At 43.6% G+C, this 17,448-nt stretch overlaps 1 protein-coding gene across 1 annotated transcript in view; it reads right to left on the minus strand.

Moving 5' to 3' along the window:
- Window positions 1-740: 740 nt before the first annotated feature.
- LOC121281252 (lipocalin-like) overlaps window positions 741-17,448 on the minus strand; it is a 39,453-nt gene continuing 22,745 nt past the window's right edge. The window contains exons 2-7 of the mRNA XM_041194087.1: window positions 14,724-14,863; window positions 11,901-11,977; window positions 10,420-10,533; window positions 4,280-4,381; window positions 2,095-2,120; window positions 741-877 (exon numbers count right to left, since the gene is read on the minus strand). Coding sequence (XP_041050021.1) covers window positions 2,095-2,120; window positions 4,280-4,381; window positions 10,420-10,533; window positions 11,901-11,977; window positions 14,724-14,863 — 459 coding nt within the window. The 3' untranslated portion in view covers window positions 741-877. The remainder of the gene's footprint in view (window positions 878-2,094; window positions 2,121-4,279; window positions 4,382-10,419; window positions 10,534-11,900; window positions 11,978-14,723; window positions 14,864-17,448) is intronic.

The raw sequence follows: 17,448 nt of genomic DNA on the forward strand, positions 1-17,448 counted from the left end.
CACAACAATCCCCATCTCCCACAGTTAGACCCACTCACTGAATATATCAATTTCCCCTTGTAACCTCTTATTCCCATCCACATTAATTACTGTGACACTGAACTTAGTGTTGTCAGCAAACTTAGATATCTGGCTCTCTATTCCTACATTCAGCCATTGTTAAACACTGGTGCAGCCTGGCTTCCCGCATTACTGTGGCAGTGGATGATTATTGATATTTTAAAAGCCGCACAGCTTTGGCGTTTTTAAAACTAATTTGCAATGTATGCCCAGCTCTGAAACTGCTAGCCCGGCAGCATGTGACCCAGCCCCATCACAACCATTCTCTTCTGGATCTGAAAGGTGATTGTCTAACAGAAAACAGGAACAGGTGGTAAATTTACTGTCTTATCTCACATAATATGAACGGTCACTTTGCAGAGACAACCTGTATGGCATCATCGCTCATAGAGATCAGAATATCCCAGAGTGCAGCAAGGGTGTAAACTGGGCTCAAATAGATCATGCCAATCAACTCTGCTGTGATATGGTGAATGTTGACCATGAACTAATATCTTAGGCAGATCCTGCTTGTTATTTACTGCTTCCTTCCCCCAGCTCATTGGGATGCACACAAGATCAATACTTTCTCACTTCCCTTGCTCTTTCTTGGGAGCAAGTTAAGAACCTAACACAGAACCTCCTTCTGTGCATAAATCTCCCGCTAGAACCTCAACAAAGATTCAGGCAGAGATCATCAATGATTATTAATGACTTTATTGATAGTTGACTATGTAACTGCAGTCTACAAGGTGCGTGGAGAAAGGCATGGAGCAGATTGGCAGTGTGGTTATTCCTTCCTTTGGATTTCCTTCAGCACAGGCTCCGCTGTTCAGTTCTGCAGAAAGATTTGAAATTGTATTTAGCTCTAGATCCTTACTGCTTGTTCATCCTAGCACATCCTGAAAACCCTCCCCTGATGGTTCACCCTGTAAAGCCAATCCACAAAGGAATAGGAGGAGTCCATTCAGCCCTTTAAACCTGTCTGGTCATTCAATTAAATCATGGCTAATCTTACAAAAACTCCATTTACCCAGCTTTGCTCCATATTCCTTTGCCCCAAAAAAACTATCGCTCTCAGTCTTAAAAGCTGCAGGTGGTCCCCAGAATCCACAGTCTTTTAGAGAAGAGTTCCAGATTTCCACTGCCCTCATGTATCTTTCAGGATCTCTAGAATCTCTAGATATTCATGTTCTCTTCATTGCATTATTATTATGATTAGCTAAGCACAGTGAATGGTATGCACAGGATGGCAAAATTCAAGGGTTAGGGCAGAGTGGTACCACTAGATCTAAGCTGGTTAAAACCATGTCACTCATCAACATAGACCTACCAGTTCAGGTTACCAAACCTATTTGGGCACTATACTATCTCCCGATGGAATATCATCAGTGAACAGCAGTGTTTACCAACGTCTTCAACATTCAGTCCCTCAACTACCAACACACAGTAGCAGCAGTGTGAACCATCTACAAGATGCACTGCAGCATTTCACCAAGCCTCCTTAGACAGCACTCTCAAACCCATGACCTGTACCACCTAGAAGGACAAGGGCAGCAGACTTATGGCAAAACCATCACCAAAAGTTCCCCTCCAAGTCACAAACCATCCTGACTTGGAAATATATCACCGTTCCTTCACTGTCACTGGGTCAAAATCCTAGAACTCCCTCCCTAATAGCCCACATGGACTCACCACCACCTTCTCAAGGGATGGGAAATAAATGCCACCCTAACCAGTGACACCTACCTCCCATGAAATAATAAAAAAAACAGGGTGACTGGCCAGTTACACACAGCCGTCAGTATCCAGTACTGGGCACTGAGATGGCCGGGCAATGCTGACTTGGTCCAATTTACACTCACCTTGGAGTCCTGGTCCAACTTGCCACCATCAGTCCGTCCAGGGAGAAGAGCGATGTCATCACCCAGCTACCCACCAACCACCACGACCCCCACCCACCCACCTCCCCACCCACCACTCCCACCCCCACCCACCCACCACTCCTCCACCCAACCCATCAATAAAAATAGAAAGAAGATTGGCTGTACTGACCTAAGCAGGGGTGGGTTGGCATTCATCTGAAAAGAGATCAGAAGAAGAAAAACAGTTAATTTTCATTCATCAAGGAGGGAAAACATTTGGTTATTTAAAGTGCTGCTGAATCATGGACTCTGGTGGTATATTCACTAGTGTAGCTGTCAGTTATGGTCCAGTTGATATCTCCTTTCCCCTCTGAGTAAGAAGGTTGTGGATTCAAACCCCACACTAGAGACTTCAGTTCATAATTCAGGCTGACCGTCCAATGCAGTACTGAGGGTGTGCTGCACTGGTGAAATGTTAAAAGAGAACACTTTTTTTCTCAGCTGAAAGTGAAAGGTTCCCATGCAGCATTTGAAGAGGAATACAGGAATTTTCGCTGGTGTCCTGGCCAAAGCTGCCCAGAGGTCTAAGCTGGCAGTTGTTCTGTGCTAAGTGAATTAAGTCTATTTTTGAACTCGAGTCCTGCAGGGATGGGCTCCAGAGGAAAAGGAAAGGAATAAGATTTCTTTTTTATGGATAAGAAATCAGCCAAAATCATGAAAAAATAAATAATCTGGTCGTTATTGCATTGATATTTGGGGGATCTTGCTGTGTGAAAATTAGTAACTTGACTTTCCCATAATACAACTGTGATTACATTTCAAAAATCCTTCATTTGCTGTGAAATGTCCTGCGGATGATGCGACAAGGAGCAGTCATAGCACAGAGTCAATATCCATTGGTCAAGGTCAATTTCCATGGCATAAACTCTGTATTCCTGGGATAAGGGAATTGGGTTTATTCATTTATCCTCATGGGATTTGGGGGACACAATTTATACTGATGCAAAAATATCTACATCCATCAGATAAAATCTGCATATATGAGGCAGGTTCTGTAGCATTGGGAATGGGGTCAAACATAGAGGACGGGTTACAATAGCTAAATGTGGGAAAGAGTGAATATTCATGAGACATGTGTTGGGGTGGAATAGGGATTGAGTTTAGAGCAATTGGACTGTGGGACAGGGTCTATAAACATGACTTAGCAAGACATGGTCTGTAACCACAGGACTGAATCCATATTAGTGGACATGATTGAGACACACAGAACAAGATCTGTGCTCGTGAGACACTGGCAACCCATTCAAGCCCATTGCACAGGGTTGCTTATCTATATGAATCGGGTAAAATCTACTTATGGGCCCTGATTTGCACCCTGAAACAGGGTCTAGATCCACGTTTACCAATGAATAAAGAACTGAGTCTGAAGCCATAGGAAAGAAGGAGAGATCTTTTTTGATGAGATTTGCAAGACTTCCACCCAATACAGAGGGTCTATACCCATGGAGTGCAGGCTCTATATACATACATACATTATCCCATCAAACACTCCCAGGACTGGTATAGCACGGGGTTAGATACAGAGTAAAGCTCCCTCTAAACTGTCCCATCAAACACTCCCAGGGCAGGTACAACATGGGATTAGATACAGAGTAAAGCCCCCTCTACACCATCCCCATCAAACACTCCCAGGACAGGTACAGCACGGGATTAGATATAGAATAAAGCTCCCTCTACATTATCCCTCCAGGATAGGTGCGACATAGGGTTGATACTGAACGGTATCTCTCTTCATAATGTCCCAAACACATTACAGAAAGGGAGGGATGTCTATCCCCATCTCTATTAACATGTTTCCGATTCTGTCCCTCTGTATGGAGTCCTAGTCCACATTTCCTGTTCCCTTTGGGTGGATTGACTGAATTGTGATAGTGAACAAACCAAGTGTGAAATTACAAACATACATTTGTGTCATGTGTAAAACATTTGAGCTGTATGAATAATGCAATGAAGCTTCATATAAATATTTAAGAAAATTGACAAAATAAACAGGGTAGCTGAGAAGATTCTATTTTAGCCGAGTGAGTTTTTATGATCTGGAAGCAGATCCAAGAGTATCTTTCATAAGGAAATTTGATAAATATTTGAGAAGGAAAAGTTTGCTGGACTATTGGGAAGGAGCTGGGGTGTGGGACTAATTGACCAAAGAGGCAGCACAGACAGGATGGGCAGAATGGTCTCCTTCAATGGCTATGGTTCTATGATAAAAATAAGTGTCATATTAGAAAATATATTATTGACTCTAATAATTTTTCCTTTTATCGAGTATGGGATCATGTGTTCCCTGACCCACTCTCAATCAATCTGCTGCTTACCTCGTTTAGCAAAAGTGACAATATTTTCTTCCTCCAGTCCGTGCGCCAGACAATACTGTCGGAACTTCTCCAAGATTTCTGGTCTCAGCTCTTGGTCCCTACCTGAAACCATGCAGAGCATCAAAACATCACTTCATGTAGGTTTTGGCAATGGATTATAGAATATCATACATGTGACACAATCCTCCATCAAATAGATGCAATCCCATCAATCTACCCTTGCCCCAGCAATAATCAGTGTCTGTGGAATCTGTTACACAACAATCAATGCCTTTGTAATCTCCAGCTCAGTAGGGGCCAATGACCATGGAACCTATACCCTGTCGACAGCTAATGCCAATTGATCCAAAGGTCCAGAAAGATTTAGTGCCCAAAGAACCTGCAAACAATGCATGATGGAACCCATAGCCATTGACTGCACATAAAGCTAAACCCAACCGTGCCCATGGAAAACAAACACAATGGGCTGGATTTACAGTTTACCACACTCACCCCCTCCGCCCTCCTCCCGCTGGGTGTGCTTTAGGGTGAAGGGGCACGTAAAATATGCTGGGTGCCCAGCACAGACTTGTTCCCCGTAATCTGGAGAGTACGTAAGTCGCCCACTAAGCCTCACACCTTTAGGACTAATAAGGCCCTTAACTGCCCAACTAGATGGCAATTAAGAGCCTCAATCCACCTACACTGCCATAAAAGCCTGGTCAATGACAAGTGGGCCAGAGCGCAAAGGCCATTTTTAAATGGCTTCTTGGAAAAGGTCAGGAAGGGTAGGAAGCCCCTCATTTAGGGTGTGCCTTATGCACATTGCCGGTGGTGGTTGAACAACCCCCCAAGATGTCATCACCCACTTTGCTCCTCCCTACTGCCCCACCCTCCCCTGACCATCCACTTCCTCCTCCCTTGGCTCCCCGATCCCACCCCATCCTTAAAGCCCACAATGTACCTGTCACTGGTCACCAGGAGCTTCTTCCCAATCTGGTTGACCAGCAGTTCTTGAGTTTGGAGCTACCAGTGAACTGAGGGAGGGAGTTGCGACCCTGAGCCTGTTGAGCCCACACCGTGGGCTATTGCTGCAGGATAGCCTTCTTAAAAGTCAGTCCATTTAAGATCAACTTTCCTTCAAGGGGGCACGGTTCTGGTTAGGGATGGGGGTGCGGCTAAGTAGTCGGCCTACCCACATGAAATCCAGCCCAACGTGTCAATACAGTTCATACGAAAAGTACGTGTCCATGGACCGGGAGATTCAGGCACTAAATGTATGCTGGGGTACCCCAGTGAGAGTCAGTGTGTGTGTGGAACTGTACCCCAGTGGGAGACAGTGTGTGCGGAACTGTACCCTAGTGAGAGTCAGTGTGTGTGTGGAACTGTATCCCACTGAGAGTCAGTGTGTGTGGAACTGTACCCCACTGAGAGTCAGTGTGTGTGTGGAACTGTACCCCAGTGAGAGTCAGTGTGTGTGGAACTGTACCTCAATGAGAGTCAGTGTGTGTGGCACTGTACCCCAGTGAGAGCCAATGTGTGTGTGGAACTGTACCCCAGTGAGAGTCAGTGTGTGTGAAACTGTAAGATAAAAGCAAAACAAAAACAAAAATACCTGGAAAAACTCAGCAGGTCTGGCAGCATCTGTGGAGAGGAACACAGTTAACGTTTCGAGTCCGAATGACCCTTCAACAGAACTAAGTAAAAATAGAAAAGAGGTGAAATATAAGCTGGTTTAAGGGGGTTGGGACAAATAGAGCTGGATAGAGGGCCAGTGATAGGTGGAGATGACCAAAAGATGTCACAGACAAAAGGACAAAGAGGTGTTGAAGGTGGTGATATTATCTGAGGAATGTGCTAATTAAGGGTAGAAAGCAGGACGAGCAAGGTACAGACAGCCCTAGTGGGGGTGGGGTGGGGTGAGGGGAAGGGGTCAAAATAGGCTAAAAACTGTGTTCCTCTCCACAGATGCTGCCAGACCTGCTGAGTTTTCCCAGGTATTTTTATTTTTGTTTTGGATTTCCAGTATCCGCAGTTTTTTGCTTTTAAAAAAGGATCGGATGTTGTCTCATGGAATGAATAATACAGTGTTAGAAGAGATAAGGGACAATCAAGAAACTGTATTGGTAAACAAAATCAATTAGCTAACATAGATATAATTATAAGAGAATAAAGAAGGGCAAGTTAATAAGATCACTCAAGTTAATAGGATGACGGTGTGAATATGTGGGAGTCACGTAAATCTATTGTATAAATATTGCTTGTTGAACGCTTTATCGTTGAGCGGATTTATTGTGATCTCTCCCAATGTTTAGCGCTAAATAAATTGTACTTTTTCCTGAAGTAACCTGCAGTTGCTGATTTAAATTCTTTGACAGTGTAGAACTGTACCCTAATGAGAGTCAGTGTGTGTGGTACTGTACCCCAGTAAGATTCTGTGTGTGTGGAACTGTACCACAATGAGAGTCAGTGTGTCCAGAACTTTACCCCAAAGAGAGTCAGTGTGTGTGGAACTGTTCCCCAGTGAGGGTCAGTGCCTGTAGAACTGTATGTCAAGAAGCTATGAATGTATATAATATTATTGGAAAATACTTGTCCTTTAAAATAGATGTTTAGTCTCTGTTTGTGTTTTAATTGGATTGAAGCCAGCTAGTTTGGGTGCTTTGATGTATATTAATTTTGAGAGGTGGAGTGCATTTAAATTTTTTGAAAAAAGCATTCCGGAAGGGGAGTGAAATCTGGCACATAGCGAGCAGAGACTAAGCAATTGTTTATATTACTAATAAAACTGGTACTATGAAAGGGATTTTAATGTTAGAAGAGGTGGATTCACAGAGGCTGGTGATACGATGATAATTTACATTCAATGAGCTGTATAACTTCAGCAGCTTTGTGTGTGTGGAGCAGAGGCAATGTAAGGCCAAAGCAGCTGTAAGCCTGCAACAGCCTCCACAGGATCCAAAATGAAAGTAACCTAATTTTGAATTTGTAAGGTGAAAATGCTTTGCCTGGTGTCTGCTTAAAGTCTATGGGTTGCTGTTGCCTTAGTGGAGAATAGTTTGAGAATTTGTTAAAAGGTATGAAAGTAATCATTTGTAGCTATGTGTATATATTTAACTTGTGTAAATTAATAAAATATTTCATTTAGTTTAATATAAAACCTCACAAGAACTGGTGGTCTGATTTCTGAATTTAGAGTTGCATCTCAAACAAACCACTTAAAATATAGGTTATGACAGTTGTTTAAAGTTTCCTTCTTCGATTTTTAAATAACAGCTTTACCGAAAGGCTGTCTCATTGGGGGCTGTGCCGGAATAAAAATATTTCTAATTCCATGATTGGTTTGGAATTGGTGAATCTTAAGGTTACAAGTATGAGAGGCTCTTTGAATTCAGGAGTTGGTGAGGTATTTTAGAAGTGGTGAGACTGCAAGATGGCTTTGGCAATTTCTAAGACTTGTCTGGGAGTAGAAGAGATAACTCTGATTGGGTTGGAGAAAATAACCCAAAGTAAGTTAACAGAGTTGGCAGATAAGTTAAAATTGAGGTTACTTGAGGGTGCTAGGAAATCAGATGTAGTTAAAAATATAGCACAGCATCTACAGTTGGAAGTGAAACCTTACACTAGTAAGTCACAGCTGGAGGTAGTGAGACTTCAATTGCAAATGAAGACGCTTGAATTTGAACAAGCAAAGGAACTGAAAAAGCTTGAATTTGAAGTAAAGGACAGAGAAATGGCTTTTAAAAGGGAATTAAAAATGGTGAAGATACAGAAGGAGGAAAGAGAAAAAGAGAGAGAATTCCAACTGAAAATGTTGGCAGTTAAAAAAGAGACGCTGGGGGGTGAGGAAGGACTTATCTCCAGAGTAGAACCCAGTGGGAAGGAGTTTAAATTTGTACAAGCTCTTCCAAAGTTTGAGGAAAAAGATATTGAAGCATTCTTTATTTCATTTGAGAAGCTAGCTAAACAGATGAAATGGCCACAGGAAAACTGAATGTTATTATTACAGTCTAAATTGTTAGGTAGGGCGCTTAAGGTATATGCTTTGCTATCAGAAGAAATGTCGGTAGATTATGGTGTGCTGAAAAAGGCTATTCTGAGTGCATATGAGTTGGTTCCTGAAGCATGCAGGCAGAAATTTAGGAATATGAGAAAACAGCCTGGGCAAACTTATACTGAGTTTGAAAGAGTAAAACAAAATAATTTCGACCGGTGGATACAGGTGTTAAAATAGAGACTCTTAGCTCTTAGCGAAGTCATTCTTTTGGAAGAATTTAAAGATTCAATCCCTTCAGTGGTGAGAACTCATGTGAAGGAACAGAGGGTTGATTCAGTAAGACAAGCAGCAGAGATAGCTGATGATTATGAGTTAGTTCATAGAGCTAACCTTTTTTTCATCATCCTTTCAAATTGGAAAAGGATAAAAAGTGGGAAGGTGAAAGGAAGGTAGGTAGTCAGAGAAGAGAAGGAGTAGCTGGAAGTTCCCAGGAAGTTTTTTCTCAGAATAAAAAGGAAGGTGCTGAAGGTAGAAGTGACATTCGAAAATTTAGGTGTTTTCATTGTAATAAAGTGGGGCACACAAAGTCAGTGTGTTGGAAATTGCAGGAAAAATCTGTAGGAATTATTGGGGTACAGAAAAGCTCTGGAAGTAAAAGTACTGTGGATTCTGAGGTTCAGGCAAAGGAGAAACCAGTGGTTTGTGTACAGGTGAAACAGGGAGAATCAGCAAAAGGTAAAGAAATGAGAATATGTTCACAGTTTACTCAAGAGAATTGTGAGGAGCAGGTTACAGAAATGTTTAAAGACTTTGCATGTGAAAGGAAATTCTTTCCATGTGTACAGTAAAGAAGTTAAAATATTAAGACTCAGGGGCTAGTCAATCCTTAATGTTGTGGGATAGTGATACCTGTTGTTCAAAGGGAGTATTGCAGGAGCAGATAATAATAATGTGGGGTTCATGGTGATACTAAATCGATTCAATTGTGGAAGTTAATTTAAAGAGCAAATGGAAGTCAGGTGAAGTAATAGTTGGAGCGGTGGAAAAATTGCTCATTGCAGGTGTTCAATTTATTCTGGGTAATGATATAGCTGGAAGGCAAATGTGGGTGATCCCTATGGTAGTTGAGCAGCCTGTAGAAGTGTTTTCAACAGAGGTGTTACAGAAGGAACATCCTAGATTGATTCCCGATTGTGTTGTAACAAGGTCAAAGGTTCCTTAGGAAGAACAAGATAAGCAGGCAGTTTAAAGGCAAGAAGGTGGTGTCGAAATCCAATTTGCTGGCACTGTATTTGATACCATTGTTCAAGAGGTCGGAATGCAGGACAATTCAGCGCCTGTGCAACTGTACTACAGTGAATGTCAGTGTGTTTGGAACTGTACCCCAGTGAGAGTCAGTGTGTGTGTACTGTACCCCAGTGAGTCAGTGCCTGTGGTATTTGTACCCCAGTGAGAGTCAGTGTGCCTGTAACTGTACACCAGTGAGAGTCAGTGTGAGTGGAACTGTACACCAGTGAGAGTCAGTGTGTGTGGAACTGTACCCCAGTGAGAGTCAGTGTGTGTGGAACTGTACCCCAGTGAGAGTCAGTGTGTGTGGAACTGTACCCCAGTGAGAGTCAGTGCATCGATCTCGGTCCTAATCAAATTTATCCTCTTTTTCCTATTTTCCTTCAACCATCTGACTCTTCAATGTTGACACTGCTTCTGTCTGAACCCCTAACCCAGCAAGTGAATTCCACAGCCTCACAGCTCTCTCTATGAAGGCAGTCCACCTGCTCTCTGTTCAAAATCTTTTACATTTCACTTTGTATTTCTGGCCCCTGGTTTCAAGCCCCTTGACTACTAGAAAAAGTCTATTTCTGTCGACCCTGGTTTAACCTTTCATAAACTTATACCCCCACTATCCCATCACCGTGTAATTGTGCTCTAATGGGAAAGTGTGTCTTTGGATGTGTCCCAAGCACCAACCTGAACCAGTGCAGCTACAGAAAGAATATATCATACTAATTGGCACATCATGCACAGTGTTCACTTAGGAGGCTTGTATAAATAAGAGGCATTGTGCTTGCATATACATTTCCACAGTTCCCGGATTAGCACTTTGATTTCCTTTTGGACCTTGCTCATACTTAATGGAGGAGATGTGATAACCAACATTTCATACCGTACAATTTCACCAGGGTCGTCACTTCTGGGCCTTTGGTGATGGTGTTGTGTATCAAAGCATATTCATCGTAGTTAGTTTCTGTCACATACACATCATGGTCATTGTTCCAACCTGAACAGGAACAGTTAAGTGTTATAACATTAGCTGTGTAACTGGGACAAAGACATATATTAGATAGAGTGAGAGTGACACATAAAGAAAGAGATTTCAGATCAAGTGTGTGTGACAGAGAGGGAGAGAAAGAGAGAGTGTTTAGATAGAGTGGTCCATTTATCGAACATGAGCACTAAGTGATTTATTTCAAGGAATACTGACCCACATATTTATTGAATGGGTGCATTAATCAATGTATTTAATAGAAATATTCACCCATTTACTCAGCTAAAGTTAAAATCTATTTACCTAACAGGAGTACCCATCCATTTATTAAAAAATGAGAGATAAACCATTTATCTATTAAGAGTACTCATACATTTATTTAATAGCTGTACTAATCCATTATCTTAACAAGAATACTAATCTATTCCGTAAATCAAATTATTAATGGGTGTATTATATGAACATATGAACTTATGAATTAGGAGCAAGAGTAGGCCACTCGGCCCCTCGAGCCTGCTCCACCATTCAACAAGATCATGGCTTATCTGAGTGTAACCAAATGCCTTCCCCTGACAACCTTCCACCCCCTTGTTAATCAAGAATCTATCTAGCTCTGCATTAAAAATATTCAAAGACTCTGCTTCCACCACCTTTTGTGGAAGAGAGTTCCAAAGAATCATGATCCTCTGAGAAGAAATTTCTCCTCATCTCTGTCTTAAATGAGCCACCCTTATTTTTAAACAATGACCTCTAGTTCTAGATTCTCCCACAAGAGGAAACATCCTCTTCCCATCAAACCCATCAAGACTCCTCAGGATCTTATATGTTTCAATCAAGTCACCTCTTACTCTTCTAAACTCCAGGGGATACAAACCTAACCAGTTCAGCCTTTCTTCATAAGACAACCCACCCATTCCACATATTAATCTAGTAAACCTTCTCTGAACTGCTTCCAATGCATTTCCACAAACAAGGAGACTGATATTGTACACAATACTCCAAAAGTGGTCTCACCAGTGCCCTGTACAACTGAAGCATACACCCCTATTTTTGTATTCAATTCCTTTTGCAATAAATGATAATATTCTATTAACTTTCCTAATTACTTGCTGTACCTGCATTCTAGCCTTTTGTGATTCATGCACCCAGGTCCCTCTGCATCTCATAGCTCTGTAATCTCTCACTGTTTAGATAATAAGCCTGTAATTAGATAATATGTAATTACAAGGCCCCATTTGTTTCTGAATATAGTTACACAAATTGTGGGTCAGAGTTTGAATTTAGATAGGATGTGAGGACCAAGTGCCCTGACTACCAAAGAAAGATGGGTGCGGCTAAACTGAGAGCCCAGAAAAGCAGATATTGAAGTGGGTACTGACGGTCACTGTGGAATACAAATTGTCCTTCCTGCCCTGTCATCCTGTAGGGGAAGATTATCTGCAAACACTTTCCACGGCTGCAAAAATAAAAATACAGCATTAACACTGTGTGAAAATTGAAAAGATTCTGAGAAACTTATCAAACCCTAGAACTAATGGTAAATGTTATTCTGAAATCATATTGAAATCACATTAGTCTACCCTTTTCAACGTTATCAAAGGTGAGGAGCAGGATCTTATTTGTTTATCTAGTCCTTCAATGGAGCAAATAGGAGAATGTGATTAGACTGGGTGGGATATTAAAAAGAATAATGAGTGAACAGGAGAATGAGATTGGACTGGGTGGGATATTAAAAGGTATAAGGAGTGAACAGAAGAGTGGGATTAGACTGGGTGAGATATTAAAGGATGTGGGGAGTGTATGGGAGAGTGGGATTAGACTGGGCGGAATATTAAAAGGGATAAGGAGTGAACAAGAGAGTGGGGTTAGACTGGGTGAGATATTAAAGAATGCAGGGTGTGTATGGGAGAGTGGGACTAGACTTAAAGGGAATCAGGAGTGAACAAGAGAATGGGCTTGGACTGGGTGGGATATTAAAGAGTGTGGGGAGTGAGGGGGCAGTGGGATTAGACTGGGTGGGATATTAAACATGGAAAACAGTGGCAAAATCGGACAGAGATAGCATGGATCTATGAAAGGAAAATCATGCTCGACAAATTTACTGGAATTTTTTGAGGATGTAACTAGTATAGTTGATGAGGGGGAGCCAGCGGATGCGGTTTATTTGGACTTTCAGAAGGCTTTCATCAAAGTCCCACATAAGAGATTGGCATGTAAAAATAAAGCGCATGGGATTAGGGGTAGTGTATTGAGTTGGATAGAAAACTGATTGGCAGACTGGAAACAAAGAGTAAGGATAAACGGGTCATTTTTCGAATGGCAGGCAGTGACTAGTGGGGTGCCGCAGGGATAGGTGCTGGGACCCCAGTTATTTACAATATATATTAATGACTTAGATGAGGTAGTTAAATGTAATATCTCCAAATTTGCAGATGACACAAAGCTGGGTGGGAGGGTGAGCTGTGAGGAGGATGCAGAGATGCTTCAGTGTGATTTGGACAAGCTGAGTGGGCAAATGCATGGCAGATGCAGTATAATGTGGATAAATGTAAGGTTATCCACTTTGGTAGCAAAAACAGGCAGGCAGATTATTATCTGAATGGCTATAAATTGAGAGAGGGGAATGTGCAACAAGACCTGGGTGTCTTTGTACACCATTTGCTGAAGGTAAGCATGCAAGTGCAGCAGGTGGTAAAGAAGGCAAATGGTATGTTGGCCTTCATAGCCAGAGGATTCGAGTACAGGAACAAGGTTATCTTGCTGCAATTATACAGGGCCTTTGTGAGACCACACCTGGAATATTGTGTGTAGTTTTGGTCTCCTTATCTGAGGAAGGATGTACTTGCTATAGAGAGAGTGCAGCGAAGGTTTACCCAACTGATTTCTGGGATGGCGGGACTGACATATGAGGAGAGATTGAGTCGATTAGGATTATATTCGCTGGAGTTCAGAAGAATGAGGGGGGATCCCATAGAAGCCTATAAAATTCTAACAGGACTAGATGGGGTAGATGCAGGAAGGATATTCCCAATGGTGGGGGAGTCCAGAACCAGGGGTCACAGTCTGAGGATCTGGAGTAGATCATTTAACTCTGAGATGAGGAGAAATTTCTTCACCCAGAGAGTGGTGAGCCTGTGGAATTCGTTACCACAGAAAGTAGTTGAGACCAAAACATTGTATGTTTTTAAGAAGGAGTTAGATATAGCTCTTGGGGCGAAAGGGACCAAAGGCTATGGGGAGAAAACGGGAGCAAGTTATTTAGTTGGATGATCAGCCATGATCATAATGACTGGTGGAGCAGGCTCGAAGGGCCGAATGGCCTACTCCTGATCCTAGTTTTTATGTTTCTATGTAAAGGGTGTGGGAAGTGAGAGGGAGAATGGGATTAGACTGAGTGGGGTATTTAAGTGTGTGGGAAATGAGGGGCAGAATGAGATTAGATTGGATGGGATATTAAACGGTGCAGGGAGAGATGGGGAGAGTGGGATTAGACTAGGTGGGGTATTAAAGTGCGCAGGAAGTGAGGGGGATAGTGGGATTAGACTGGATGGGATATTAAAGTGTGCGGGGAGTGAGGGGGAGAGTGGGATTAGAATGGGTGGGATATTAAAGGCTGCGGGGAGTGAGGGGGAGAGTGGGATTAGACTGGGTGGGATATTGAATTGTGCGGGGAGTGAGGGGGAGAGTGGGATTAGACTGGGTGGGATATTAAAGTTTGTGGGAAGTGAGGGGGAGAGTGGGATTAGACTGGGTGGGATATTGAAGTTTGCAGGGAGTGAGGGGGAGAATGGGATTAGACTGAGTGGGATATTGAAGTGTGCGGGGAGTGAGGGGGAGAGTGGGATTAGACTGGGTGGGATATTAAAGGTTGTGTGATTTGAGCAAGCGAGTTGGGTTGGACAGACTGCATCCTTAATTGCACATAATCACAATTCCTCATACCCTCCAATCATCCCTGTCTCTAAATGTGTAAACTATGCTGTTATTAGTCAAGATATTTCAGTCTGACATCTAGAAAATTCTTAATGTTCATTCTTGTTTTGTTGAAATTGCATTTTCAGGAGTTTATATTCACATATTTATTTCTGAATTCGAGTAGATATCTTTCATAGGAAGTGAACAGTGTTGGTTTAAGAATTCTAACAATTGGCTTGTTCTGCCTAGAGTCATCATTGGGATATATTCAGGTTTTATAACCGTACCTCACTTTAGTCAAAACCGTCTCGACTTTGTCATTCTCAGCAGGTTTCATAAGAATTGTGCTCATTGTAAACTTCTCTTTCCTCGTAGTGAACCATCGTGCATCAGAGGCCATCCCGATGATGTACCATTTCCCTATAAACTGAGCAGAAATGGATCCTTTGACATTTGAGCACTGATATATGTACAATCACTGATACCTTAGACTTTGGGATAATTGAGATGAAAGGCTACATTGCCTCTTGTGCATTTTCCAGTTCCAGTGTGAGAGTGAGGTACTTACGCGCTGTGACCTGCTTGACACATCTAAACACTGCAGATTGACTGATGTCCCAAAGCAGCTTTGTAACAACCCTGAAGCATAAAAGTCACAACTGAATGGATTTCACAACCACCAGCAGTTTCCCTCAAACTAAGTAGACAGCATACGGGACAAGACTGTAACTACCTCCTCATGAATCCTACCCTATGCCTGCACTGTTCTTGTTTAAGGGGGAGTCTGACGTTCTCTGTATATGTGTTTGAGGGGGGAAGGGCACGTTGGTGCAGTCTTCCATTCACCCTCTCTGACATGCTTGAAGTCCATTCACTTCCCCCATCTATTCCTCAACCTACAAATAACATGACTGTAGAAGAATTTCCATTGGGATACCCACCACCTGCCTTGGGTGCTGGGGGCTTGAACAAAAAATGGAGAGATCAATATGGCAGATACCCTCCAGACACTGAATTTAAAAAATGAGAAAAAGAGAACCAAAAACTAATTCAAATGCAAGGCCAGACTTCCTAGACTAACACTTTGAATGTCTCTCCATTTAAAGGGTTAGTCCAGCAATCTCTACATGCCCAGTGTTGGTGAATTAATGAAAAGCTGTGCTCTCCTAGAGCACAGACAGGGGAATGATACTATCACAACCTTCTATCAGAATTAATCCTCACTGATGACTGCTAGGGGTTCTAGTGCTGTCAAATGACAGTTGGAGAAGGGATTAGAGGGATAAGGGGACCCAATGGGGGGAGGGGAAGGGATGATCAGAGGGGGAAATTGTAGGGTTGAACAGACAGGGTGATGGGGAGAATGACAGTTGGAGAGGGGACTATAGGGTTAGCATTAGATGGACAGGAGAGATCAGAGGTGGGGTGGTCAGAGTGAGATTTTCCTGCCTCCATCATAATGAGTCGCAGGTCAGTCAAACCCAGAACCACTGGGGCATGTGAAGCACAAGCTCTACCCATTTTACGCCAAGTTCAACTGATGTCCTGGAACCGATATTAGGACTCAGTTTAGTTTTGCCAGGCACCAAACACCTGTTTCAAGTGGCAATTCGGACACCTTAAACCATCCAATATGGAGCCTGACATAATCCCTAGGAGATTCCAACCAGGAATGTGTACCCCAAACTTCATTTATGCTTAAAAGCAGGTTAAATCAGCTTGGATTTACAACCCCATACAGAATAACCAACTTGTCATTCTCCCATGTTCCTACAGCAAGTCAGGTAACAGACAGCAAACTAAGAAATGAGGCAAACTCAGGAGTGGCTCAATGGAATGGCATCTGCAAGTGTAACCTCCCCTCACACCCTCATCCACCAACTGGCCCAGTAATCCACTAAGAAAAACCTTCACCACTTGCCCCGGCACTGCCCACCAACCCCTTCACCGCCCACCAACCCCCTCACTGCTCACCAACCCCCTCACTGCCCACCAACCCCCTCACTGCTCACTAACCCTCTCACTGCCCACCAACACCCTCACTGCTCACCAACCCCCTCACTGCTCACCAACTCTCTCACTGCCCACCAACACCCTCACTGCTCACCAACTCTTCGCCGCTCACCAACGCCCTCATTGCTCACCAACTCCTTCACCGCTCACCAACCCCCTCACTGCTCACCAACCCCTTCACCGCTCACGAAGACCCTCAATGCTCACCAACCCCCTCACCACTCACCAACACCTTCACCGCTCACCAACCCCCCTCACTGCTCACCAACACCCTCACCGCTCACCAAACCCCTCACCGCTCACCAAACCCCTCACTGCTCACCAAACCTCTCACCGCTCACCAAACCTCTCACCTCTCATCAACCCCCTCACCGCTCACCAACCCACTCAACAACCCCCTCACAGCTCTCCAACCCCCTCACCACACACCAAGCCGGTCGCCAACCCACTCACTGCTCACCAACCCCCCAACCACTCACCAACCCCCTCACTGCTCACCAACCCCATCACCACTCACCGATCCCTTCACCAACGCCCTAACCACTCACCAAACCACTCACTGCTCACCAACACCCTCACTGCTCACCAAATCCACACGGCTCACCAAGCTCTTCACTGTTCACCAACCCCCTCACTGCTCACCAACACCCTCACTGCTCACCAACCCCCTCACCGCTCACAACACCCTCACCACTCACCAAATCCACACGGCTCACCAAACCCTTCACTGTTCACCAACCCCCTTACCGCTCACCAAACCCCTCACCACTCACCAAGCCCCTCACTACTCACCCTCTCACTGCTCACCAACACCCTCTCCGCTAACCAATACCCTGACCGCTCACCAAACCCCTCACTGCTTACCAAACCGCTCACCACTGACCAACAGCCTCACTAGTCACCCCCTCACCGCTCAACAACCCCCTCACTGCTCACAATCCCTCTCACCACTCACCAAAGCCAGCACCCCTCACTCCCTCACCACTCATCAACTCCCTC

Source organism: Carcharodon carcharias, chromosome 8 (genome assembly GCF_017639515.1).
Source record: "Carcharodon carcharias isolate sCarCar2 chromosome 8, sCarCar2.pri, whole genome shotgun sequence".
Taxonomy (NCBI): domain Eukaryota; kingdom Metazoa; phylum Chordata; class Chondrichthyes; order Lamniformes; family Lamnidae; genus Carcharodon; species Carcharodon carcharias.